This window comes from Neofelis nebulosa, chromosome 15 (genome assembly GCF_028018385.1).
Source record: "Neofelis nebulosa isolate mNeoNeb1 chromosome 15, mNeoNeb1.pri, whole genome shotgun sequence".
In the NCBI taxonomy this organism is placed as follows: domain Eukaryota; kingdom Metazoa; phylum Chordata; class Mammalia; order Carnivora; family Felidae; genus Neofelis; species Neofelis nebulosa.
In genome coordinates this window covers 21,315,095-21,340,307 of record NC_080796.1, presented here as the reverse complement: position 1 = coordinate 21,340,307, position 25,213 = coordinate 21,315,095, and the positions used below count along the sequence as shown (strand labels likewise).

The 25,213-nt window shown below is 34.5% G+C and overlaps 1 protein-coding gene across 8 annotated transcripts in view; it reads right to left on the bottom strand.

Annotated features, from left to right (window-relative positions):
- SUCO (SUN domain containing ossification factor) overlaps nt 1–25,213 on the bottom strand; it is a 92,351-nt gene that overhangs the window by 51,915 nt on the left and 15,223 nt on the right. For 5 of the 8 annotated variants that reach the window (XR_009254479.1, XR_009254478.1, XM_058701929.1 and 2 more), the window contains exons 1-6: nt 12,336–12,521; nt 8,463–8,573; nt 5,901–6,055; nt 4,004–4,141; nt 3,628–3,778; nt 224–347 (exon numbers count right to left, since the gene is read on the bottom strand). Coding sequence is in view for 6 of the 8 variants with exons in the window: in XM_058701929.1 (XP_058557912.1) it covers nt 224–347; nt 3,628–3,778; nt 4,004–4,141; nt 5,901–6,055; nt 8,463–8,573; nt 12,336–12,506 (850 nt within the window). In the remaining 2 variants the exon portion in view is untranslated. Of the gene's footprint in view, nt 1–223; nt 348–3,627; nt 3,779–4,003; nt 4,142–5,900; nt 6,056–8,462; nt 8,574–12,335; nt 12,522–25,213 lie in introns of those variants that run through there. The other 3 variants (XM_058701931.1, XM_058701932.1, XM_058701934.1) reach the window with 1 other exon arrangement.

Sequence of the window (25,213 nt, the reverse complement as noted above, 5' to 3'; positions counted from 1 at the left end):
CTCATTTAGTAATTTACAAGAATGGGTTTTAATTAAGATTAAAATTATATAATTATACACAGGTAAATTATATATATGAAACCAACAGTATCTTGGTAAGTTTCACCTTTAAAAGGCTTTCAAAAGCTTTATTTTACCAACTGTGGACAGAAATGCACATTTAAATCAGTCCTCCCCCTTCAAAAAAAGAAAAAAAAAAAAAGGAATCACAACGCTTCCATACTTTTTTCTTTTTCTACTTCCATAACTTTCTTCTTCCATTCATCAAATGTTGGTATATCTTCTGGGTCTTTGGGACTTGTTACAGATGTATGGTCAATTTCCCCTGGTTTTGTATAATCAGAACTCTGAAAAAAAATGCAAAGAATACACAAAAAACAGTAAGTCATAAAAGAATATACAAATGTTTTTGTGAAATTAAAGTCCAATTTTATATTTGATAGACAATATTTCAAAAAAATCAAAAATGTAAAAAGAAAAGGTTTGGTTTACTTAAAAGTTGAGTTTCTCTTGAAAAAATTGAAATCTTTTACCAAAGCATCACAAAATATATTCTTCACGTTTGCAATATAAGCTAGGCTGTAAAAAACTTTATAATATACCCTAAGCAAACAATTACTTCTACATAAACCATACAAATTAGTAAGTACTATAGTTGTAATGCATCCACCTTAAAATCTAAGTTAAAATAATATATGCATTAAAGAAAGCTAACTAATTTTAGATATAGCATGTTGTTTCTAAAAATTCCTTAACAGGAATTACCACTTTTATAAAAATTTTAAGGTGGATTTAAAAACATAAAGAAACACACAAAAATCTAAAGAAAAACAAAGCTTTTTAAAGAAACTATAGAAAAATCTTCATATAAAAAAGGATTTAACAAGATGAAGAAAGAATAAATCATTAAAAAAAGGCTGATACATTTGGCTGGATTAAAATTTTTAAATTAAACATATCACAAAACCATAAACTACATGGTACAATAAGCTGGAAGAAGTATTTGCAATATATGCAACCAATAAAGGATTACTACCAAATATAAAAACTACCTATAAATCAATAATGGAGGAGAGGAACAATAAATACAGCAAAGAAAAAATATAAAATAATCGATAATCAAGGAATGCAAATGAAAACCAGAGACAATAAATTATACCAATCTGATGGAGGTTCAAGTGTGGCATGTCTGTTGAACCATAAGACACCTATTAGACTGCTGAAGGGAGTTCTAAATTTAGCAGTACTGAGGGCAAGTGGCTGACTCAGTTGGAAGAGCATGTGACCCTTGAGTCATGAGTTAAGAGCCCCACGTTGGATGTAGAGATTACTTAAATAAATAAGTAAACTTAAAAAAAATTTTAGCAATATTAACTGAAGATGTGCCTACTCTATGAGCCAGTAATTCCACTCCTATATATTAATATCAGTGAAAACATGCGCATGTGACTAAGAAAGTATGCAGGAATGCTTATGGCAGCACTGTTTATAATATCCAGAAATTAGAAACAACCTAAATTAGAAAAAACCTGAAGAACAGATAAATTGTGGTAGTGAAATACAACAGTGAAAACAATTAACAGACAAATCTCAAAAACAATGTTGAGTCATATAATAGTTAAGAATGAAACCATTTTTTTTTTTTTAATTTTTTTTTTTTTTCAACGTTTTTTATTTATTTTTGGGACAGAGAGAGACATAGCATGAACGGGGGAGGGGCAGAGAGAGAGGGAGACACAGAACCAGAAACAGGCTCCAGGCTCCGAGCCATCAGCCCAGAGCCGGACGCGGGGCTCGAACTCACGGACCGCGAGATCGTGACCTGGCTGAAGTCGGACGCTTAACCGACTGCGCCACCCAGGCGCCCCAAGAATGAAACCATTTTATACTGCTTCAAAGTATGCCAACTAATAGTATGTATTGTTTATAATAATACAGTTTTGGAAAAAGTTTAAAAACACATTCTTAAACACACACACACACACACACACTGAATTTTAGATACGTGTTCTATCTGAAGGGAAGAAATATAACTTGGGAAAGGCAAAAATTCAATTTGTAAATTTTTTCTGTAAGCTGAATAATGTATGCAAGGATGTTCATTCCATTATTTATTTCTGTATTCCTAAAACAATGCATAACATATTTACAAACAGTTCCTAGAGAAGTGCACAATATTTATTTAGACAGCTTACTCTGCCAAATAGCACAAGTCTCATATAGTACACATGTGCTATATGGTATAGGGCACATTTTCCCTAATACGAATACTCACTATATTAAAGCAAACTTTTAAGGACTGACACTAGTATATTAGAATTACACTAATACACTAGAGTATTAGAATTACACAAATACAAATACCCATAATCTCTTGATTATTTTAGATATTTTCTTTGCTGAATATATTGTTCCTCTCCTCCATTACTGATTTGTAGGTAGTCTTTGTAGTTGACAGTAATCCTTATCGGTTGCATATATTGCAAATACTAAGGAAGAGTTAGCAAATTGGTTCCCATACAACCTCTGTGTTGGAGTGTTTTGCAGAACAAACTAACTGACTAATAAAGTATGTGGCTATTAAAAATATATATAGCAGAGGGGCGCCTGGGTGGCGCAGTCGGTTAAGCGGCCGACTTCAGCCAGGTCACGATCTCGCGGTCCGTGAGTTCAAGCACCGCGTCGGGCTCTGTGCTGACAGCTCGGAGCCTGGAGCCTGTTTCCGATTCTGTGTCTCCCTCTCTCTCTGCCCCTCCCCCGTTCATGCTCTGTCTCTCTCTGTCCCAAAAATAAATAAAAAACGTTGAAAAAAAAAATTAAAAAAAAAAAAATATATATATAGCAGAAAAGTATTACCACTAATTTAATTTAAAAATTAAATAAAAACCTACTTTGAACACAATTTATAAAAATGTACCTAGCTGAGACACTTTTTTCCAGGATATTAATTTATTTAGGAGGTAATTAATACAGTTAAAAATTACAGCCTTTTATCGGTTAAGCGTCCAACTTCGGCTCAGGTCATGATCTCACGGTTTGTGAGTTCAAGCCCCACCTCAGGTTCTGTGCTAACAGCTCAGAGCCTGGAGCCTGCTTCGGATTCTGTGTCTCCCTCTCTGTCTCTTCCCCGCTTGCACTCTGTTTCTACCCCTCCCCCGCTCATGCACATGCACGTGCGCTCGCTCTCTCTCTTAAAAAGTAAATAAATATTACAAACAAATTTTTTTTAATAATTCTCATTGAAGAGCCTAAATTTAACACTGTATATGGAGTTAAGCTTATATACTGAAGATACTCGAATTTAACAATCATACCTTCTTCTATATAGCTCTCCAAGAAAATGCTTAAATGAGGGCTTTATATAGCTGGTATCAAACAGCTGATGGTAGCAGAAAACCACTTAATTATAAAATACCAAAGACATTTCACATTTGGAACAACTTCATGTATGAACAATATACTGAAGACCACTTGTTCTCAGAAAGCACAGCTCACTCCTCAGTTCCATATTCCTCATTAACTACATAATCCCTGTTTTTATGGCAAATATGGTTAGCAAATTGCAAGTTTAACACAAAATAAAAATACATATAATAAAGTAGGAAATAGTGCAAGTTATATACCTACCTCATTTTTTAAATTATCTGAAGCATTCAATGCAGATTTTGGATCACCACTACCCTGATCACTTGCTGAAACCTTTGATTCAAATTCTGATTTTGTTATTTTTCCTTTGCCATGTGAAGATGACACATTTTCTATATGCTGGCCAACAAGGCTATTTGAAACCAAAAAGACATATTAAAAAATTTCAGCTGAATAACAAGTTTATGCAATCTAATCTGTTACAACTATCATGTACAAAGTAAACCAAGAAAGGAGCACAAAGGGATTAGCTTTCTCTCAATCATAAAGTGGAATTAAGTATGCACCAAAGTCCATTCAAACATGACACTGCTATTATTACAGAATTATAAAAGGGAAAACAATGGCTCACACCCACCTTTCAGGTGGACTAACAAAGGAAGGCTGGTCAACTGGAGTATTTGCATCAAGAACCTCACCAACATCGCAATCAGTTTCAGACTGCTCAGTTTCACTCGGCTTGGTTATAGGAATAGTACCAGACTTTTCTATTTCACTAAAAATAGAAACAAAAAATACAATCTGGCAATTCAATGAACATAATGTGGCATAAGTTAAAAATGGTATTAGTGATTTTCAAAACATAATCTAAGACAGGAGAATTCTTTACAGTTTGGCAGGCTGTTTTCAAGAGTTCACTTATTTCAAATCACATAAAGTCAACTGCTGACTCTTGATCTGTTAATGCCCTTGGCCTTTAAATAGCTAACTGCTAAGTTTTAAAACAAAATATCATACATTAGTGTTTGGTCTCATAAAAAATAAGATTTTAAAATTATTTAACTGCATCTTCCTAATGGGTCCTTTCCAGGTTAGTATATTCTACCAATATTAGTTGTTGCCTATAGTATCAAAAAATAATCTATTATCTCTATTAACATTTCAACTGAAGTTCTTAAGACACTTATAGAATTTCACTTAAAAAACACATACCCTAATATGTTCTGCTACTCACTTCCAACTCACGAAGCAGTCATGTTCAGGATAAAGGGAAAATAAGATGTACTGTCTATATATATAATATTTAGCCTTAAATTCTTTCTGGAATAAGTATTATTAAATACTTTCCATTATTTCTAAGCCTGTCTTCTGTTTATTTCTTCCTTACCTAGGATAAACACCTAAATGAAAACTCTAACATCTTTAAGTAAAACTCCTTCACCCCAGCCCCCTAATTTCTTGAGAAGAATAAGTGTTTTTAAAAGTACTTATGATAGGGCACTTGGGTGGCTCAGTCTGTTAAGAGTCCGACTTTGGCTCAGGTCATGATCTCGCAGTTTGTGAGTTCAAGCCCCATGTCAGGCTCTGTGCTGACAGCTCAGAACCTGGAGCCTGCTTCAGATTCTTTATCTCCCTCTCTCTCTCTGCCCCTCCCCCACTCTCTCTCTCTCTCTCTCTCTCAAGAGTAAATAAACAGTAATAAAAATTTGGTGGTGGGGGGGAACCTGGGTGGCTCAGTCAGTTGAGCGTCTTACTTTGGCTCAGGTTATAATTTCACTGCTCGTGGATTCGAGCCCCATGATGGGCTCTGTGCTGATAGCTCGCAGCCTGGAGCCTTATTTATATAAATAAACATTTTAAAAAATTTTAATATTTTTAATAAAAAAATAAAAATAAAATTACTTGTAGTTAAAAAAAAAGTAATAATAATATTAACTGACACATATATTTTTACTATGTACCAGATACTACCCTATCCAATTTTTAAATATATATTAATTCATTTGATATAGGAAATGATTAATGCAGTATGAAGGGAATTTGTGCTTTGTAGTGTTGCTGTAAGGAGCTAGAAGAGTACATAATCGATTTTCTAAATTAAAGAAACCTTAGATCTACAAATTCTGAGTATTTACTATCAAGTTTGAACAAGGGAGCTATTCGCAAAAAGACAGACCTACCAATGGAATGCTGCGGTAACTTGATGGAAGTGAATAATCTGACATTTGAATCTTTGATAATTATAAGGAAGATTACTCAAATAAGCAGTTACTTAAACAAGTAGAACCTCACTTTATGGGATACAGATTTCATAGCTAGGATCTACTTCACTGAGTTTGGAAGCAGAATAAACACTGGTTATATCATAAGACCATTACATTAAAATAAAATTATTATGCAAAACAAGGCATCATAACTTAGGTCTGCTACATAGCCTAAACTTCCAATCTGAATTTCAAGCTGCCTTATGTGATAAAGACATTTTTCCATCATTAATCTAATGAGATTTTCTTTTTTTCTTTGTAATGACTTACTCAAGCTTTGAGATTGGAGTGATCTCTGAGGTAGATGAGCTGGAAATATTTTCAATGTTTTCACTGCCCACAGTTACACTGGAAGAATCTTCATGTAGATCAACTGGAGGGAGTGTCTCAATCACAGATGGACTTAACTTTTTTGACTCTGCATTCTGTTTAAAAAAAACAAAAGTTACATTAAATGTGGAGGTTAATAAATTATCTCTTTAGCTATACAGGATTTTATAAAATTATGTCTCAAAAGTGACAGTACCAAGAATGTACTTTTATAAAAATCCTTTCTTCTAACATTACCCCCCAAGGAATACATTTCATATTAAAATACAAGCTCTAGCCATTTTTCCTGGCATTTCACAAACTAGGACAAAGAAACCTGTCTTCCTTCTTTCCTATTTTCTATCAGGACCCACATATATTTCCCTCTTACTGTAATTAATGCTAGCAGCAACACAGAAATCATATGTAAATATGAAAAATAGTACAATACATACTTCTTGCCCTACAGCAGTTTAGAAGATAACGTGCATATAAGTGAAATAAGTCATACAGAGAAAGACAGATACCATATGTTTTCACTCTTATGTGGATCCTGAGAAACTTAACAGAAGTCCATGGGGGAGGGGAAGGAAAAAAAAAAAAAAAAGAGGTTAGAGAGGGAGAGAGCCAAAGCATAAGAGACTCTTAAAAACTGAGAACAAACTGAAGGTTGATGGGGGATGGGAGGGAAGGGAGGGTGGGTGATGGGTACTGAGGAGGGCACCTTTTGGAATGAGCACTGGGTGTTGTATGGCAACCAACTTGACAATAAATTTCATATTAAAAAAAAAAAAAGATAACGTGCATAAATAAAGAACAATACAGAGCATGTACACACAAGTACACAAGTACAATTACAATGCAATACATGATTCTCACTGCTCCTTCAGTGAGCAATGATGCTCTGGGCCATTCACCCCTCCAAAACACAATCTTAAATCTACCTAATACCACTCATATTTGAAACCTCTATCAGCACATTCTCTCCCACAACCAATACTAAATAGAATTAGCCTTTCCCTTTCCTCTATGCCTCCACTATTCTCTTCTATACAGCACCTCAAACACCTCAATTGCCTTATTTATGTCTCTTCTTCTTCAAGTATACTATAAACATCTTGAGTAAGAACTGTGTTCTCTTGATCTTCATGTTCCATAGCACACAGTAGACATTTAATGCTTATTAAGTATCAAGTGAGAGGTACTCAAGCTCAGTTCAAAGAAAACAGAAACTATGGACTATTACAGACTAGACGAAAGAGGACTGTAAAGAAAAAGAGGACCAATATGGGAGCAGAAAGGAACAAAAGGTATAGAGTCCAAAGAATACAAAATATGATCATTTGGGGAATTATTTACACTGAAATGAAAAATTCACAAAGGAATACAAATAGTTTGTATTTTATGGTGGAGGCCTTGAGAAAAGGAATATTAACATTATCATTTTAATATGTATTCAATGTAAAAAAAAATCAATGAGATAGTTTATACTTTTTTTTTTTTTTAATTAAGTCTCCAAAATCCAACATGTATTTATAACAAGTCTCTATTTGGACTGGTTGCATTTCCAGTGCTCAAGAGCCACGTGTAGCTAGTGGCTACTATACTGAACAACACAGGTCTATAAGACGCAGTAAGCACTTCAAAGTATTTGAACATGATTACACCATGATAAAAATTCTAGAGAATGAACAATGGCAGGACTGTTCAGGAATAGTCATATAACCAGAAGGGTAACAGAGAACACTTTCTTACTCTATTGTACAAACATCTTCCAGAATCCAATAAAATGAAACACTATTTGTACTTAGTCCAATTAAGTCATAAAATAACTCTAACTGTATTTTAAAAAAAAAGAATTCTCCCTCATTTTGAGCTGAAGTTTGCTTTTGTTACTACTTGAGATACTTAGTTCTTCCTTAGTCTTTCTTCCTTCAGATCAAATATCCCTAGTTCCTTCAGCTATTCCTGATATTAAATGGGTTCCAGATGCTTCAGCATTCCAGTCAGCTTATATTCTTGTCTAGTTTTTAATATCTTTCATAAAATCTGGCATATAAAATAGAAAATAATATTCATGATGTAATATAAAAGGAAAAGGGAAAACATATTTTAACCTATAATTGATTCATATTCCACACTGAGTGACAAAAGTTTGGTATAAAAACATTCTTTGTTTTATATACAAATACTTCCTTTTAAGTTAGAAAACAATTTCCTGACATCTAAAAATCTAAAGAGACAAAGATACATTACAGTGAGCCAAAATGGAACCTAAAAAGAAATGAGAACTTATTCCCAAACTTTTACTACAAAGAAAATGGTCACATTTATTATTAAATCTGCAATTTTGCATTTTCTCAAAAGCAGTACTCTTAGCAGGTGAACAGTATTAAGGCCAACAGCACAACAGTTCAAAAAGAAAAAATAAAAATTCACAATATGATGACCAAACAGAAGTTTTCTATCTTGCAAAGTAGTTTTAAAAGACACATCATCAAAAATCAAAGCAAAATAGCTTACTTGTACATCCACAGCAGAGTCATCTTTCAATTTATGTTCTTCTGGAGGAATAGGGAAGTTTGAACCCACTTTTTCCGATAATTCGGCATTGATAGGTCCCTCTCTTTCATCCTATATCGCAACAAAGAAAAAAGGCTAACTGATAAAATTGTTTCACAAAACAGTCCTAAGCAATATTATATACTTTACAACCACAACACTGTCTTGTATGCACTTGACTGTAATTACTTTTATTTGTTTACACAGTTATTGTCCATCTTCCTGCATCCCCTTCCTTGCCACCACAGTGAAAACGTACACTAAATGAGTTCAAGACCCTCATTTGATTTCTTAATAAGCACTTTAGTCCTACCACCCAGCACTATGTATGTGGCAGGATCTCTAATAAGCGAAAGTACATACAGCTCTTTGTGCCATCCTTTTGACACTTACTTTCAAGTTAGGATTTCAGGTTTAAATGTATTTTCTAGCTATACATTTCATAAAAGCAAAGTTCATATTCTTTGTTTATCTAAACAATATATACCAGGTACCTAAACGTTTGCTGAGTTATGTTTCCCCCCTAAATGTTTTGCTTATATTTACTCTCACAACATTTAAGTCTTCAAATTTCTTGTCAGAGATTAGATCAAAGTCTCATAGACTGTGGGTGAAAGTATGAAATTATACTCTTCTTAAAGAGATACTCATTATTTGACATATTCAGCTTAATACAGAAGAATTGAAAATGAGGACTGGTAAATAGTTGTTTTTCATAAATCTTTGACAATTATAACTTCATCTATTAAAAGGCGTATAATAACATTCTGATATAGCGTTCTCAAACATCACTCCATCACACACACATAGACACACACTCTCTCACACAGAACAGGATATTTGGACACAGAAGTCCAAGGTATGTTTTTAGTTAACTTCAGCTACTTTACTTCTTATTCCTCTATGAAAAATCATCTCCCTTTTCTTCTACAAAATTTTAGTTCCATTTTTTCCTAATAATTGCTACTAGACTCAGAAAACACACATAAAAAATAATTTTGCCTCAATTTTATTTTTATTTATTACAGAGAGAAATAAAGGAATATTAGCATTATTATTTTAATTTGGGGCGCCTGGGTGGCTCAGTCGGTTAAGCAGCTAACTTCGGCTCAGGTCATGATCTCGCGGTCCGGGAGTTCAAGCCCCGCGTCAGGCTCTGTGCTGACAGCTCAGAGCCTGGAGCCTGTTTCAGATTCTGTGTCTCCCTCTCTCTGACCCTCCCCTGTTCATGCTCTGTCTCTCCCTGTCTCAAAAATAAATAAAATGTTAAAAAAAAAATTTTTTTTTTTAAGGAAAAATGTCCTCCAGTGGCTCTGTTGAGAGGTCTTTTTGGTTATACCAATGTATGAAAAAGGGCATTCATTACTCTGGATGAAGTATGTAATAAGAATTTTTGTTTTTAGTATCTTAAAAGGTTGCTTGGCCCTATAAAAGGTAGTCTTCAGAGGGGAGACTGATCATTCTTGGGTGAATATAGGCTCCAATATGGGAAAATACCGTGGGACTATGGAGCAACAAGTGTGAAATGCCAACTTGGACAGGGAGAATGGACTCTCATTCGTGGGCTCAGATTAAAGTTATCTTTAAGAATCATTAGAAAAATGACTAAACATGAGAATATGAAATAAAACAAGCATGTCTTTAATATCCAATTCACAGGGAACAGTGACTGTGTGGCCAGACACTCTTGTAAATACATCTATCTCCTCCAAAGCTCTCCTCTTACCCCTCTAGTTAACTGGAGGGACTAACAGCATTCAAAATAAAAACATTTACAATTTAAAAAAAAAATAGAGAGAGATTCAGCAGCAGTCTTCAGAATTTTAAACGCTCCACCACAGAAATATATCCTCGTTAACTCCAAAATTTGCATAATCCACCCTGAATGTCATGCCAACCATCCAGGCATGTAATTATAAATCTGTATTTCCACACACACACGCATACACAAGCACATGTGCATATACATAGCTGAGAAACAATGCAAAAGTTTGTCAATAAAGAAATATTTAATAAATTATGAAATATCTATATGAATGAATAAAAATATAGCCATCATAAGAATATAACATAAAAAGGAGTCCATGAGATATTACTGGGGCAGAGGGAAAAGTCAATTTGTAGAATATTTATAATGTGACATTTCATGGGAAATAAAAATATTAATCTGTGTGCCATATAATGGCATATAGATAACTACAAAAAAAACTCTCAATCTTTTCACAAGAAACAGTAAATTATGGCTCCTTTGGAGAGGAAAATAGAATATAAACATAAATATTTTATAGTTGGTATAAATGACTTCTATACAGTTGATCCTTAAACAATGCAGGGGTTAGGGATACCAAGCCCTAGCACAGTCAAAAATCTCTCTATAACTTTTGACTCCCCCAAAATTTAACTTCTCATAGCTTGTTGTTGACCAAAGTCTTGTAACCAATAATATAAACAGTAAATTAGCACATATTTCGCATATTATACACAGTATACATTTTTACAATGAAGTAAAAGCTAGAGAAGGGGGTGCCTGGGTCGCTCATTCGGTTAAGCATCCGACTCTTGATTTTGGCTCAGAGGTCATGATCTCACAGTTTGTGAGTTTGAGCCCCATGTGGGGTTCCACACTGTCATCTTGGAGCCTGCTTGGATTCTCTCTCTCTCCCTCTGCCCCTTCCCCACTCACACACAAGCATGAAGAAAGAAAGAAAGAAAGAAAGAAAGAAAGAAAGAAAGAAAGAAGAGAAAGAAGAGAAAGAAAGAAAGAAAGAAAGAAAGAAAGAAAGAAAGAAAGAAAGAAAGAAAGAAAGAAAGAAAGAAAGAAAGAAAGAAAGAAAGAAAGAAAGAAAGAAAGAAAGAAAGAAAGAAAGAAAGAAAGAAAGAAAAGAAAGAAAGAAAGAAAGAAAGAAAGAAAGAAAGAAAGAAAGAGAAGAAAGAAAGAAAGAAAGAAAGAAAGAAAGAAAGAAGAAAGAGAAGAAAGAAAGAAAAGAAAGAAGAAAGAAAGGAAAGAAAAGAAGGAAAGAAAGAAAGAAGGAAAGAAGGAAAGAAGGAAAGAAGAGAAGAAGGAAAGAAAGAAAGAAGAAAGAAAGAAAGAAAGAAAGAAAGAAAGAAGAAGAAAGAAAGAAAAGAAAGGAAGGAAGGAAGAAAGAAGAAAGAAAACTTAAAGAAGCTAGAGAAAAGAAAATGTTAAGAAAATCATAAGAGAAAATACATTTACAGTACTGTACCATAAAAAATCTGCATATTAGTATGGACACACACAACTCAAGCCCATGTCATTTAAGGGTCAACTGTGTTTTAAAATATATATATATTGATAGGCGGAAGCCAAATCTAGTCAATACTCACCTTTTATCATTTAAAATGATATAATAATAAATGATTTAAAAAGATCTGGTCTGGTTTTTTGGACTCTCTATTCACTCTATCAAATTATATAAAAAAACTACATAACCACTGACTGCAGACTCTCCCTATAATCCTGATTTCTAAGTTCTTATAATAAAACTGGTGTTTCTTTTGAAACCTTTAATTAATTAGAGCATTAAAAAGTGAGCCACTGGTTTTCAGTTTTCTGAATAGGTATTATTTTCCTCCTTACTCTAGGACTAAGGATGTTTAGAACATTCTAAACATAAGCAAAAAGAATAAATATATAATATTTCAGAGATAGCTTACTTTCAGAATTACCTGAGTAACTCTTCAGGTTACAGTGAGAATTACAAATCACCAAAAATTATGACATAGTATTTCTGAAATTACTTTTATTCCGAATATTTTGAGGAAGTCTTAGAAAGCTGACACACCAAATTACATTGTCAACTTTATTTAAGGTACCTTTTTCTGGAATTGTACATCTTCATTTTCTAGTGCACAATTGTCATCTTGAGAGTAATATGATGAAGCTGAAGAACTCTCTTTACAACATACACGCCAACTGGGGAAGCCTGTAAAACATCCACCACCACCAAAAGAAAGAAAGAAGGAAAAGTTGTTAAGCCAACACATTCCCTACCATGGGCTAGAATTTGAGGCAATAAACAAATAGATGGCTCTTACACTAATGCCCTAAAGAACTTAACAATTTAATGAAGACAAATATACATAAGACGAGGGTTTTTATTTAATGCCCTGAAAACAAAAACCATAAACAGTGTGTTATCAGCATCCCAAATTAAGGCATTATGAATTTCATAAAGGTGAAACAGTAAAGCCTTCATAAAAGGAGTGTCTGAAAATTATCACAAAAGGAACAGAAAAAGTTGTCAAAGGGCTAACACCCTCAGAAAGTACCAGATGCCAATAATATTTGAAATTTTACTAAATACTTAAGAAGAGATAACTCTAAGCTACCTAAACTATTTCAAAGCACAGAAGTACAGCTTCCAAAATATTTTTATATAGGAACATGGTAGTGATATCCAAACTTAAGAGAAAGAGCACACACAAGTGAATACTACAGGTTAATACAACTTAGGAAATAGGACATGAAAAGTCTAAATGAAACAATAAAAAAAAATAATCTTTAAGGACATACCAAAGAAATAATATACCACTGTTATGATCAAGTAGAGTTTTAGCTCTGATAGTCAAAAAGTGGTTGAAATAGGGGCGCCTGGGTGGCGCAGTCGTTTAAGCGTCCGACTTCAGCCAGGTCACGATCTCGCGGTCCCGTGAGTTCGAGCCCCGCGTCAGGCTCTGGGCTGATGGCTCGGAGCCTGGAGCCCTGTTTCCGATTCTGTGTCTCCCTCTCTCTCTGCCCCTCCCCCGTTTCATGCTCTGTCTCTCTCTGTCCCAAAAAAAAAAAAAAAAAAAAAAAAAAAAAAAAAAAAAAAAAAACGTTGAAAAAAAAGTGGTTGAAATAATAGAATCTGTTTATTTAGTTTACCATGCAAAAAAATATCAAGGAAAAATATGATTATCTTCATAGTCACTGAAAGACATCTGATAAACTTACACATCCATCAAGATTTTTTTTAAATAGGAAAAAGCAGATGTTTACCATGGAAACATATATTCATAATATACAAGCCTGAAAGTCAGTACCAAACTTAGTGAAGCAACTTAAAAATAACCCTATTTATGGGGCGCCTGCGTGGCTTGGTCGGTTAAGCATCCGACTTCGGCTCAGGTCATGATCTCACGGTCCGTGAGTTCGAGCCCCGTGTCAGGCTCTATGCTGACAGCTCAGAGCCTGGAGCCTGTTTCAGATTCTGTGTTTCCCTCTCTCTCTGCCCCTCCCCTGTTCATGCTCTGTCTCTCTCTGTCTCAAAGATAAATAAACGGTAAAAAAAAAAAAAATAAAAATAATAACCCTATTTAGATCTGAAACAAGACAAGAATGTCCATTATTGCTAGTATTACATAATATGATAAAGGATATAAAAATGGTAAAAGAGACAATAAAATCATCATTAATTGCAGATAATGAGTTTATACAGGTGGAAAATTAAAAAGAACCACCTATTAAAAGATATCTTGGGTATAAAAATTATATTCTTAGGTATAAAATTAAGAATCAGGGGTGCCTGAGTGGCTCAGTAAGTTGAGCATCCAAGTCTTGATTTCAGCTCAGGTAAAGATCCCAGTGTCGTGGGATCTAGCCCCGCATCAGGCTCTGCACTGAGCATGGAGCCTGCTTAAGATTCTCCCTCAGTCCTCTCCCCTGCTCACGTGCTTACTCTCTCAAATAAATAAAATAAACAAACAAACAGAATCAACTCAACTCTACTAAAACCATCACAACCAGTTACAAGATGAAATAGAAGAAAAATACCCATTTGTAAAGAAACAATACTAAAATATACACTTAGCTACAAATCAAAACCACAATGAGATACCACCACACACCTGTCAGAATGGCTAAAATTAACAACTCAGGAAACAACAGATGTTGGTGATAAGCAGATGCAGAGAAAGGGGAACACTTTTACACTGCTGGTGGGAATGCAAACTGGTGCAGCCACTCTGGAAAACAGTATGGAGGTTCCTCAAAAAATTAAAAATAGAGCTACCCTATGACCCAGCAATTGCACTACTAGGTATTTATCCAAAGGATACAAAAATGCTGATATGAAGGGGTACATGCACCCCAATGTTTACAGCCACACTATCAACAATAGCCAAATTATGGAAAGAGCCCAAATGTCCATTGACTGATGAATGGATTAAAAAGATGTGTATACACACACAACACACACACACACACACACACACACACACACACACACACACACACACTGGAATATTACTTGGCAATCAAAAGGAATGAAATCTTGCCATTTGCAACAATGTGGATGGAACTAGAATGTATTATGCTAAGCGAAATAGAGAAAGATAAATATATGATTTCACTCATATGTGGCATTTAAGAAACAAAAGAGATGAACATAGGGGAAGGGAAAGAAAAATAAGATAAAAACAGAGAGGGAGGCAAACCATAAGAGACTGTTAAGTACAGAGAACAAACTAAGGGTTTTTGGAGGGGTTCTGGGTGGGGGGATGGGCTAAATGGGTGATGGGCACTAAGGAGGGCACTTGGGATGAGCACTGGGTGATATCTGTAAGTGATGAATCACTAAATTCTACTCTTGAAACATTACACTGTATGTTAACTAACTTGGATTTAGTAAATTTAAAAATAAATAAAATAAAATATAGACTTAGCAAGAAATGTTCTATTAAGTAGAACTGCTTCAAATTGCCAATATTTGACAATTCTCTGACATGGAAAAGTCAAATTATATGATTCAAGTTAGTATATACAGAAGATTTGAAAGATATTTAAGAGCTAAAGATGTTTTTAAGGAGACAGGCTGACTCTAAAGTTTATATAAACAGTAAGAATAGTCAAGAAGATTTTAATTTGAGGAAACTAGATGTCTGTGAAACCACAATGGTTACAACAATATGGTACTGAGATTAGAGGGGGAAAGGGAATCCCCAGTGTGACTGGAAATAGAAATCATAGGATGACAGCTATACACAGAGAACAGAGGGCAATCTGTCTAAATTGGAGGTAATGAGAAACTCTTAGAAGAACCTTCTTTCAGAGGATGAAACTGACAGCATACCTGACAGGTCTTTGGAAATCTTAACTACAGATTTATGTAACTGGCAGACAGTTTGTAATTAAATAGAAACATAAAGGGTGCCTGGATGGCTCAGTCAGTTAAGCATTGATTTTTGCTCAGGTCATGTGATCTTACGGTTGGTAAGACTGAGCCCTGAGTAGGGCTCTGCACTGACAGCTCTAAGCCTGCTTGAGATTCTCTCTCCTTCTCTATGCCCCTCCCCCACTTGAGCACAAACACATGAGCACTCTTTCTCTCTCAAAAATAAACATTTAAAACATAAATTCCTTGAGAACCAATTCCTAACCACTTTAACCTCACCCCACAAAGCCAAAACTTGCAAATATAAGGTGCTTAATAAATATTTGTTAAATGGGGGCGCCTGGGTGGCGCAGTCGGTTAAGCGTCCGACTTCAGCCAGGTCACGATCTCGCGGTCCGTGAGTTTGAGCCCCGCGTCGGGCTCTGGGCTGATGGCTCGGAGCCTGGAGCCTGTTTCCGATTCTGTGTCTCCCTCTCTCTCTGCCCCTCCCCCGTTCATGCTCTGTCTCTCTCTGTCCCAAAAATAAATAAAAAACGTTGAAAAAAAAAAAATTTAAAATAAATATTTGTTAAATGAATGAAAGGTCTGTGGAGAACTGTTTTGTAGCACATACCAGAGGGAAATTCAGTCATTTTTTATTCCTCTCCCATCACCATGTCACCTCACCACTACCACTCCCCAAACTCATCCACCCACCACTTCATCACACACATAAACTCAAAAAAAGAGAGTCTGGAGACTAAGAGGATATTTATCCTTTTTTGTCAGCTTCTCCCTACCAATGTGGCATGGATTTGCCATTCATAAAGAAAGGTATTAACTGTATGATTAAACAAAAATCACATTTGAGTGCCATTTAGGATACCAAGCTTTACACACTTTAGTGAAACAAGAGCATCATACATGCTAGTTATTATGCTTACAGAAAATACTCACTAACATCGTCTGAAAGCCTTACTAGTCACAAGTACCAGTAGTTATAAAGTATGTGTGTGTGCATGCTTTTCAAAGAAAAATGACCATCTGACATCTTGAGCAAGAAAAATGTTTAAAGGATTAAAAACAGTGAATCTATAACAAAATCAACCAAAGTAGAATCTACATGGCTGAAAAATCATCTTTTTTTAAAAAAAAAAAATTTTTTTAACCTTTATTTATTTTTGAGACAGAGAGAGACAGAGCATGAATGGGGGGAGGGTCAGAGAGAGAGGGAGACACAGAATCTGAAACAGGCTCCAGGCTCTGAGCCATCAGCACAGAGCCTGACGCGGGGCTTGAACTCATAAACCGCGAGATCATGACCTGAGCTGAAGTCGGACGCTTAACCGACTGAGCCACCCAGGCACCCCGAAAAATCATCTTTAAAAGAAAACTTACGTTAAGCAGATTTTAAATTTAAAATTTTTCTTTACGCAAACTTGGAAAAGGAATTTTTTTGGTAACTTTATGTACTTATTATCTTATCATTATGGTAGTATCACAAATGTTCTGCCAATCAAATTGTCATTTCCTTTTACATGTAGTTGATGTTCTAATCTAAATGATACAACCAATCAATATACTCAGAAAACCTAGCAAAGGCATATGGCAAATAGTCAATAAATACTCAAGTGATTTCTTCTTCCAAACTTTTTAAAAACCATTTTCAACTAAAAATATGTATATGAATATGTTCATATATATATATACATACACATATGTATATGTGTGTGTGTATATATATATGTATACATATATATACATATATATACATACATATACATATACATATATACACACACACACACACACACACATATACACTGAATATGTAGAATATTCTTATGGAAAACAAATCATTTTCTGGGTAGGAATTTTGAGGGTGAGGGTGGGAGGGGTAAAAATACCATCAATCTAGCTTTGTGTTCTCTAGCTTTAGGTTATCTTTAACAGAGAACTACACACACACACACACACACACACACACACACACATGCACAAACCCAAACAGCTTCTCAAGAACTAAGAAATATAACAAATCAGTTTTATCTATACAAGTAACTGTACATTAAAAAAAAAAAAAAAAAGTTTTGCAAACAGGGGACCAAATTACCAAAGATTAGTACTATTCTCCAAAACTTAAAACATGAAGAAAAACTTACAGGAACCATTAAATCAATCAACAAATTTCATAAAAATTTAGTCAAAACCAAAATGAGATCAAATTTCAGCTGATAGTTAGAAGACCTAATTTTTAAAATTTTATTTAAGAGCTGAAATTGCCACATAATTTCCTCAAGACCTTTAAACATCAACGAATTCAAAAGCTCTGGACTTCAGCAAATAATTATTAGGGTCTGATGGGAGGTGAAAAATAATAGAAATAAAATTTAAGTTGGGATAGCATTCCTGTTAAGAACATGCCTAGTGTGTGTGTGGCTACCTTTCATGGACCTTCTTTTATTAAAGTACTTCCGGGGGCAGCTCAGTCAGTTAAGCATCCAACTCTTGATTTTGGCTCAGGTCATGATCTCAAGGTTCGTGAGATCAAGCCTCGCTTCGGGCTCTGTGTTGACACTGTGGAGCCAGCTTGGGATCCTCTCCCCACCCCCTCTGCTCCTACCCTGCTCATGTTTGCACTCTTTCTCAAAATAAATAAAATGAACTTAAAAAATAACTTCCTGATAAAGGGCCTAAAACAGTCATAGCCTTGATAGATAGATAGATAGAGCAATAGATTGAAAGATCTCCACTACATCAGTTATGTTATGGTGTAAAATTACAATTACTACTATAATTTACAGGAAAGGTTTCAAGTCATGACCACCAATGTTGAATTTAATACTCATTATAACTATTAGTGGAGAAAAAAAAATAAAATTTCATAGAAGGGATGTAGTAATGGAAATCTTTCCATTCCTTCAGGAGGTCATGATAACGGAGGTATACGGCAAAGATGTGCAGAGGTGCATAATATTACAAGATACATTCGACTGTGACAATTCGCTAGTTGGCCTAGCATAATGGTTAAAAGAATGAGGTCCAGAGTCACACAGCCTGTATGATCTTGGGCAAGCTCATTAAATAAACATTTATTTCTCTGTGCCTATTTCCTCAAAATAGTATTACCTATTTGAGGGGACTGTTATAAGGATTTGATGAGCTAGCTTAAAGCCCTTAGAACTGTGACAGCACATAGTAAACACAATATTAGGCATTATGCTTACTAAAACAAAAAATATTTTAATTCTAAGAGAATAAAAACAGGTATTTTGGGATTGGAACATGGTTCAGTGACAATAACAAACTGATGTAGAATGTTAATTTTTACTTTTGAACTATCCCTAACATGTTCTTTCATCTCTTGCCCACAGCTGATCAGATATAAAATTATTACAAAATGTCTTTGACACTCAAAATTTATCCTATCCTCTAAGTTCTATAACCTTGAATAAATAGTTAATTAAAAAAAAAAAAACCTTTGGGGTACCTGAATGGCTCAGCCTGTTAAGCATCCAACTCTTGATTTCGGTTCAGGTCATGATCTTACAGTTTGTAAGTTCAAGCCCCGTGTTGGGCTGGCTCTATGCTGACAGTGCTTGGGATTCTCTCTCTCTCCCTCTCTCTGCCCCTCCCATGCTTGCTTCTCTGTCTCTCTCTCTCTCTCTCTCTCTCTCTCTCTCTCTCAGAATAAATAAACTTTAAAAAATTGTCAAAAAAACACTTTGGAGATTTTTTATCTATCTGCACATGATTTCTTGGTCAGTTCACTCGATTATGTTGTTAAATGGTGGGTTCTTTTTTTGTTAGGTTTATTTATTCTGAAAGAGAGAGAGGGAGAGAGAGAGAGCGTGCTCACAATGGGCTAGAGAGAGGGGGAGAGAACATCCCAAGCAGGCTCTGCACTGCCCATGTGGAGCCCGACATGGGGCTCAAATTCACCGACTGTGAGATTATGACCTGAGCCGAAGTAGATGTTTAATGGACTGAGCCACCCAGGCGCCCCTAAATGCTGGGTTCTAACCAACATGAACAGAATTACACTGAGGAATTTAAATCAGTGTGCAATTAGGCTGGCATCCTGCATATGGAAATACCTCCACACAACTGCCTTCAAAAAAATGTGTTCGCTTTTATTGAAGTATTTGTAAGTACGATTGTAGGACATTTTAGTTTAATACTATTCCACTACTTGATCCTCCCCCCAAAAAATTGCTAGGCAAAGAACTTTTATGTGTGATGTAAAAAGCATGGTCCATGTGCTGTACTAATTTCTTTTGACAAATGTAACATGATTACATGTGATGTTAATATTCAGGGAAGCTAGGTGAAGTGTATGTGGTTAACTCTCTGTACTACCTTTGCATATTGTCTATAAATTTAGAATAATTCCAAAATATAAGTTTCTCTTAAAAATAAGCAGAATCCATGAAAGAAGTAATTGATAAACTGACCATCAAAATTAAAAACTTCTGTAAAACACACTTATGAAATGAGAAGGCAAGTTACAGACTAGGAAACAATATTTACAAAGCATATACTTGATAAAGAATTTGTATCCAGTGTAAAGAACTCTCAAAACTCAATTAAGAAACAACCAAATTTTTAAAAAACAGGCAAAAGATTTTGATAGTCATATCACCAAAGGAAACCTAGGAATGGCAAATAAACACGTGAAAGATGCTTAACATCATCGTTATTCTTAGAGAAATGCAAATCAAAACCACAATGAGATACCACTACATACCTAATAAAATGGCTTAACATTTAAGAGACTGAACATGCTAAGTGTTGCAAACAGTATAGAAGCACTCTTATATGGTGGGAATCTAAAACGGTACAACCACTTTGGAAAACAATTTGGCACTGCCTTAAAAGTGAAACAGACCCAAATAATCCAGCCATTCCACCCTTAAGTATTCACTCAAGAGAAAGACACAAAAGGTCACAGCAGCTCTATTTGTAATAGTCAAGAACTGGGGGAAAAAAAACAACCTCAAATACCCATGAACAGGTACATAGATAAACAATTTATACTATAGACATGTAATGTAATACTATTCAGCAATAAAAAGATATTAATCTGAAACACAACATCCTGGACAACTCTCCAAATAATTATTTTCTGTGAAAGAAGTCAAACCAAAAAAAAAGTATATAATGCATGATTCCATTTATACAATGGAATTTATATAATACAAAATATAATGCATTTATATAATACAAAAAATGCAAACTAAACTACAGCTACAGAATGCAAATCAGTGGCTGCCTGCAGGAAGGAGGCCAGAAGGCAGGGATTACAAAGGGACATGAGAAAATTCCTGAGGGTAAAGGATATGTTTGCTAAGTTGCTTTTGGTGAGAGTTTCATGGATGTATACATATACCAAAAGGTATCAAATTGTCCAATTTATGTAGTATATTGTATACCAATTATGCCCCTGAAAAAGCTATTTTAAGAAGTGGAGCAGAGAGAAATAAAACAAGAATGACAAGAGATTGATCATTATTGAAGCTAGGCAACAGGTGCCTGCCTATTGCACTCCTTTCTATGATTTAATGTCTTTAAATTCCCATGAGAACAAGTTTCGGAATTCTGCCCACTTTTAAACAGGAAGAAAAAAATAATTCAATGTTGTATCTATTTGCAACATATATTATTGTAATACCTGCCTGGGTATAGTTGCCAGAATAAAATTCTGCAAAGTGGACAAAAATCATATGCATAAATTATAAGCTGTATAGAGCTCAAAAGCAACAGAAACATTACAAATTGTTGAGCACTCCATTTTAGTTTCTTATTTATATCATTAATATGTGTATCTTTTTTTGTTCACTCTCAAAAATAGGCTGACCATATATTAATAGATTAAACATATATCCATCTATTTTAATGACAAATATTTGTTATTTGCCTATAATTTCCACAAAAGCTCTTTTAGATATGGTCTTAATGGTTATAGATTAAAAAAAAAGAGTACCACAATACAGAAGGAATGAATGTCTGCATCCAGATGACAGTACATAGTCTTTTCTTAATGGACAGATTCAACCTGAATATGCAGTGGGTGAAGTTTTTCTTGCAGTGGGAACCTACAGTTTAATGCTGCCAGGCACTGTACTATTTTCAAGGGTATGTTACAACTATAGATTTCAAAAAACAATTGTTAAGATTTAAATGTTAGGGTAAAGGAACATCAATTAACTCTTAACAAAGGGAAGAGGTGGAGGACTCAGGAATTTTTTTCTGTAGAATACAGCAACTAAATTAAGCCTTGAAGCTTCTTTTACAACTGCCTAGTTTAGAAATACTGAACTAGCTACCTTTACAATTACTTTTTATAATCTTATCAAAGAAATCTAGCAAAATAATGTAATAATGAATTCCAGGACACATTAATGTGCAATAAAGAATATGCTAATATGCAAATGAGCCAAGCCTAATAATTGCAGAGGTAAGGACAAAACTAAACTGAAGTCTATTAAACTTTCAAATGAGTTCATGTCGTTTCCCTCTGAGTTATACTGAAGAAACTATATAAGCACTTAAGACTACCAATACATACCAGATATTATGTTAGATACAGAAGCTTATTAGAAAATGTTTGGTATAATTTTCAACTCATTAAAAATTTCAGTAAAGATACATTGAGAAAACATTAAAAAAAACAAAGTAGACAAAACTGAATTAAATTGATAAACATGTCACTAACAGATTTATTATTTATTTTAGTAAAAAGATACAATGATTATAAACATATATGCACCCAAAAATATCATTTTGAAATATATAAAACCCCCAAACCTGCATGTGGAAACAGAATAATCAAAAATTATGGTAGCCTATTTTAAATTATCTCTTACAAAATAATACACGGACAAAATCTAAGAAAACATGAGATTTACATTATATATAAGAAACAAGCTTGACCAAATATATATAACTTTATAACAAATACAAAATAAACATTCTTTTTCAAGCACACATGGGATATCTCCCAAATACTAACCATACACTAAAACTTCAAAAGAAGACTCAAATTCCAAAGGCTGAAGATCTAATAAACTATACTCTCCAACTACCCTGCAACAATTTTTTTTTTTCTTTTTTTTTTTTTTCAATGTTTTTTATTTATTTTTGGGACAGAGAGAGACAGAGCATGAATGGGGGAGGGGCAGAGAGAGAGGGAGACACAGAATCGGAAACAGGCTCCAGGCTCCGAGCCATCAGCCCAGAGCCTGACGCGGGGCTCGAACTCACGGACCGCGAGATCGTGACCTGGCTGAAGTCGGACGCTTAACCGACTGCGCCACCCAGGCGCCCCTGCAACAATTTTTGAAGTAACAAAAAGATTCCCAACAACATCCTAAGCCTGGAAACAAAAATTATGCAGCAGAATCATCCTTCCATTAAAGAGGAAACAATGAGAAGCTTTAGGAAATATTATAGTGGAGGACTACTATTGGTAGGATGAGATGCAGATAAGACAAATTGGTGGGATGCAGATAAGACAACGGCAGGAAAACTTTATTTCCAAAGAAGAGCAAGTTTCAAAACAAGAGCTAATCTTTCAACTCAAAGAGATAATAATGTAAATCGGAAAAAAAAAAATTACAAAAAAAGAAAGAAAGAAAGAAAGAAAGAAGGCTATAAGGACAGAAATCAATGAAATAAAGACCAAAGGCAAAGATTAAGAAAAACAAAACTTAGTTCTTTGAAGAAAATGTTAGAAAGATGAATTTCTGGCAAAACCAATCAAGGAGAGTTGGTGATGTGAATTAACATGGCACAAAAACATGAAATACCACAGACAAAACAGATTTTTTAAACTGTAAAATATTACAAACTATATAAATACCTATATATTTTAAAATTTACAAGAAATAGATATTTCTAGAAAAACAGCAAAATTGGCACAAAGTAATAATTGTAATAAACTAATGATAATTAAGGAAATTTGAGTGGATAAACCAATACTGCACATAGGAAAGGGAAAAATCCCAACCCAGGGTTGTTTTCTTTTTTTTTTTTTTTTCACTTTTTATTTGGAAATAATTTCAAGGCTTCCAAAGAATTGTCAGCACAGTACAAAGAACATCCACAAACTCATTACCCATATCAAACTATTGGTAACATTTTGCCCCATTTCTTCCATCATTTGTCACTTGCTCATGGCATACTCTCACAACCTCCTTCCCACACTCTCCTTTCTCTCTCTCCATGTAATTTATCTCTAAATACCTTAGTATGTATTTCCACAGAATAAGGATATTCTCTTACATAAACACAGTGCAGTTGTTAATTTCAACAAATGTTACATTGACATAATACTTTAACCTATCATCCATATTTGCAATTGTGTCAATTAATCTAATAATGTCCTTATAGCATTTCCCCTGTACTACACCGAAGTACAGAATTGAGTCTAGGATCATGTCCTGCACTTATCATGTGTCTTCAGAGTCTCCTTTACCCTGGAATAGTTCTTGGCCTTTACCTTATGTGGCACTGACATTTTTGATAAACACAATCCTTTTATTTTTAAATAATAGGGTCCTTATTTGAGGTTTGTCTGATGTTTCTTCATGACCAGATTCAGGTTATGTATTCCAGGCCAGAATCCTCCATAATAAGTGATGTTGTGTCTTTCCAGAAGCATACGATACCCATCTGTTTCAGCACTTGCAATTCCACTTTTAGGTACTTCTCAAGAGAAATGAAAACTACGTCCACAAAAAGCATTATACAAAAATGTCCCCAGTAGCTTTTATTTCTAATAGCCAAAAACTGGAATCAGCCCAGATGTCCAAAAGCAGTGAAATAAACAAACTGTAGTATATTAATACAATGCACTCCTAATAAAAATCTAAGAGTTACTGATTAATGAAACAACATGGATAAATCTTGGAAACATTATGCTTGCTGAGTGAAAGAAGCCAGACACAAGAACATACTGTATAACTCCATGTAGATGAAGTTCCAGAATTAGCAAAACTAATCCACAGTGACAGAAATCAAATCACTGGTTGCTTCAGCTGATTCGCTAGAAAAGGACATGGAGAACATTCTGAGGTGATACAAATGTTCTACATTTTGATGGGGTGCGAGTTACACTAATATATGGATTTGTCAAAACTGATCCAACTATATACAGAGTTAATATATGTGCATTTCACTATAAATTATGTGAATTTCACATAATATATGTGCATTTCAATGTAAATTATCTTAACTTAAAAATTTAAGAAACAGGGGCACTTGGGTGGCTCAGTTGGTTAAGTGTCTGACTCTTGATTTCAGCTCAAGTCATGAGCCCATACTTCATGAGTTTGAGCCCTGCGTTAGGCTCCATGCTCACAGTGTGGAGCCTGCTTGGGATTCTCTCCCTCTCTCTCTGCCCCTCCTTAGCTCACACACAAGTGTGCTCTCTCTCTCTCTCTCTCTCAATACACTTTTTTAAAAATTTAAGAAACAAAAAAGTCTGTATTTTCCTCCCAGCAAAAACCAAACAGAAAATAAGCTATTAGCAAGAACAAATATTATAAAACAATTTAGAAATTAACTGAAGAAAATACACATTTACAGATAAAAATGTTTAACTCTAGTAATGATCATAAA